The sequence below is a fragment of the Rhincodon typus genome, chromosome 28 (genome assembly GCF_021869965.1).
Source record: "Rhincodon typus isolate 14 chromosome 28, sRhiTyp1.1, whole genome shotgun sequence".
NCBI classification, from domain to species: domain Eukaryota; kingdom Metazoa; phylum Chordata; class Chondrichthyes; order Orectolobiformes; family Rhincodontidae; genus Rhincodon; species Rhincodon typus.
Window position 1 is genome coordinate 40881898 of NC_063359.1, and position 3590 is coordinate 40885487.

The 3590-nt window shown below is 49.7% G+C and overlaps 1 protein-coding gene across 1 annotated transcript in view; it reads left to right on the forward strand.

Annotated features, from left to right (window-relative positions):
- Nucleotides 1-3590, forward strand: part of LOC109921069 (surfeit locus protein 1) — a 26299-nt gene that overhangs the window by 20434 nt on the left and 2275 nt on the right. The window contains exons 2-5 of the mRNA XM_048613421.1: nucleotides 71-100; nucleotides 397-588; nucleotides 2393-2465; nucleotides 3114-3276. Of these exons, the coding sequence (XP_048469378.1) occupies nucleotides 71-100; nucleotides 397-588; nucleotides 2393-2465; nucleotides 3114-3276 (458 nt within the window). The remainder of the gene's footprint in view (nucleotides 1-70; nucleotides 101-396; nucleotides 589-2392; nucleotides 2466-3113; nucleotides 3277-3590) is intronic.

Sequence of the window (3590 nt, forward strand, 5' to 3'; positions counted from 1 at the left end):
ATTGATCACCTCCCCCCCACAACCTCGGGGTGAGTCACACTGAGCTCCCGCCCTGCGCCCCCCCTCCCAGGGTAAGTCATACTGACCCCCTGCCCCTGGGGTCAGTCATACGGAGCCCCCCCCAGGGAGGGAGGTCAGTCACAGACACGCACACTCACACCCACTATCTGTCTCACACACAGACAGACACACACGCTCACTCACTCACTCACTGACCCATGGCCCTCCTCACTATTTCCAGTCAGGAGCTGACAGAGACCCTGATGGTTTCTCTGAAGAGTTGTAGCCCTGGCCCCCTGCTCTTGTCCGGTGGGGGTGGGGGTGGGGATGGGGGTGGGTTGTTAACGGCTGTTTCACAGTCACACAGACTCTGAGCGTTGCCTGTCTATGTCCCAGGCAGTTGGAGCTGAAGCAGCTCGAGTACAGGAGGGTGAGGGTCCGAGGGAGGTTTGACCACTCCAAGGAACTCTACATCATGCCCCGAACGAGGGTGGACCCAGACAAAGAGGCACAAGAAGCTGGACGCCTGATGTCCAGCACAGAGACCGGAGCCAATGTGATCACTCCATTCGACTGCACTGAGCTGGGGTATGTATCCAGTTGGCCCCGTGTGTTTGGTAATGAACACTCCCGATTCATCCCTAATCACAGGAACAGCACGAGGCCATTCAGCCCATTGAAGCTGTCACATCATTCCATCACACAATGCTTGTATGGAAATTGAGTGATTGCAGTTAATGACCCCATAGCATCACAACACACTCCCCTCTTGCATGGTTCCAATACCTACCCACATTTCATAAAGCTCCTTCTACACTGTCCTCCCATCAAACACCCCCAAGACAGGGACAGCATGAGTAAAGCTCCCAGTACACTACACCTATCAAACACTGCTAGGACAGGGACAGCACAGGGTTATTCTTGTTACAATATATCAATGTGTGCCTTTTTTAGCTGCAGCAGTTCTCCAGTGATATGGTTAGTTTAATGTCTTGCAATAAAGGAAGAGTCGGTTATTCACAGTTAAAACATAAATTAGTGATGAATCCAAAAAGGTTTCAATTAAGAAATGTATAAAGCTGTTTGTTTGTGGACAATGCCAATAGAACTTGAACCAAAAGCTAACACAGTAACACATCGATTCTCACAAACTGAATCCAAAGATTGCCTTTCTGTCAATTTGGACCATGGTAGCAGGCTGGGACACAATGCACAGACAATCACAGTTCAGGCTTTAAATGGCATCTCTCCTTTGAAGTGTTCCTGTGTGAAGTTCCTGCGACACTGTTTAGTGCAACATTCCACGTTTCCTTTGAAATCAGTTTAATCCACACAGGCATTAACTTTACATCGTTTACAAGAATGATAACTGAATTTTGGAGTTGAGTTATCAGAAGAGATGATACAAATTAGGCCTGTTAACATTAGGTTGATAACACTAAACTATTTTCACTGGTTGGTGATTCTAGAACTAGGGGCATAGTCTGAGAATTAGAGCCAGACCATTCGGGAGAGCCATAGAAACATACGGCATGGAAACAGGCCCTTCGACCCAACTCGGCCATGCTGACCAGATTTCCCAAACTGAAGTAGTCCCATTTGCCTGCGCTCAGCCCATATCCTTCTAAACCTTTCCTAGCCACATTTCCTGGAGAACTGTTACGGAAAACAACTGACCTCCCCTTCGGAAGCACTTCGACACATACAGGGTGGTAGATGTTTGGAACTCTCCTCCACAAATGGCAGCGGATACTGAATCATTTGTTAGTTTTAAATCTGAAATAGATACATTTTTGTGAAACAAATGTGCTAAAGGATCTGGGCCAAAGGCAGGTCTATGGAGTTAGGCCACTGATCAGCCATGGTCTTGCTGAATGGTAGGATAGGCTCGAGGAAATGGGCAGCTGCTGTTCCTATTTCCTTATGACCCCGAGTAAATAAGGACAGATTTTTATTAGCAATGGGTTGAAGGGTTAATAGGGAGCAGGCCAGGAAAGTGGAGTTGAGGCTGAGATGAGATCAGCCATGATTGTATTAAAAGGCAGAGCAGGCTCGAGGGGCTGAATGGCCTCCTCCTGCTCCTATTGTAACTTTTAGCTTGTATGTCTTTTTTTTAAAAGAACCCATGGGCTTAAATGTTCAATATAGTCACATTTCATTTGAGATTATGATCCATTTTCATAACACCAGATAGTCCAGACTTTGGAGATGACCTGCACAATGAGCTGATGGTGGTGATTTGGGAACAAAACGAGAATAAACCCGGTGCTCAGTGTCCACAGGACATAGCCCATTGGCTGTCACTGCACCCAACAGTGCTCCCAGTGTCAGTGTGTTTACAACATTCCTGCCTGTGATCCCAGGATGAATTTCACCCACTGATTTATTTCAGGGTGAGGATTCTTGTGAACAGAGGCTTCGTTCCCAGAACGAGACTGAAACCGGAAACACGAACGAAAGGACAGGTGAGAGGGGCTGAGGAAAGGAAGACGCGAAGGAGCAGACGGTGCTCAGGGGAGAGTGGACTGTGGGATTGCTGAGGCTGGAGGCTGTTCCTTCTCTGTTCATTCACTGTAGCCTGGATCTCAGCGTCGATCTCCCTGAGCAAAACACATCGATGCCTGACTCCGAATCAAAAACCTTTGGTCAGATTTCTAGAAGGGTGGGAGGTGGGGAGGATGCCAGTGATGGGGGGCGCATGAGTGCAGGGAGGGATGGTCGGTGTGGGTGCGGAGTGTCTGCGGGGAGTATGGTGTGAGCGAGGGTGGAGGGCGGTGTTGGCTTTAATTTCCCGGAGGAAGCTCACCAGAGGGTCAGTGCAGACTGGATGGGGCCAAATGGTCTCTTTTTGCACTGTAAGGATTCTATGATTTTATGCGTCAGCGGCAGCACTTCCTGTAAGAGGCAGCTAATTATGAGTTACCGTGTGTGGAGCTTCCCAGCAGCTCGGAGGGAACGTGGTACAGGGAGCTGCAGAAGGGGCTGGTGAGTGTGAATGAGAATTGAGGAATGGGACTGTCTCTCTGTGCAGTCAGAAAGCAGAGTTGTTAGTTGTACAGCATTGAGAGTTGACAGGAGGAACTGTAATCCTGTCACAAATTGTCTTCTCCCAGATTACAGACGAGGTGGAGATTGTTGGTGTCATCCGACTGACAGAAAGTCGCAGACCATTCATCCCTCAGAATGATGTCGAGAGGAATCATTGGTATTACCGGGATTTGGAGGCAATGGCACACGCTGTGGGCACAGAACCCATCCTCATTGACGCAGACTTCAGTAAGTTCTGGTCAAAACGGTGTTCAATCCACTCACATCTGAATCTAGCAATCATGGAACTGAATGCACTTCACAGGGTCAGTGCTGAGGGAGTGTCGGAGGGTCAGTGCTGAGGGAGGGCTGCACTGTCGCAGGGTCAGTGCTGGGGGGGGGCCCGCACTGTCGCAGGGTCAGTGCTTGAGGGAGCACCGCACTGTCGCAGGGTCAGTGCTTGAGGGAGCGCCATACTGTCACAGGGTCAGTGCTGAGGGAGGGCCGCACTGTCGGAGGGTCAGTGCTGAGGGAGGGCCGCACTGTCGCAGGGTCAGTGCTGA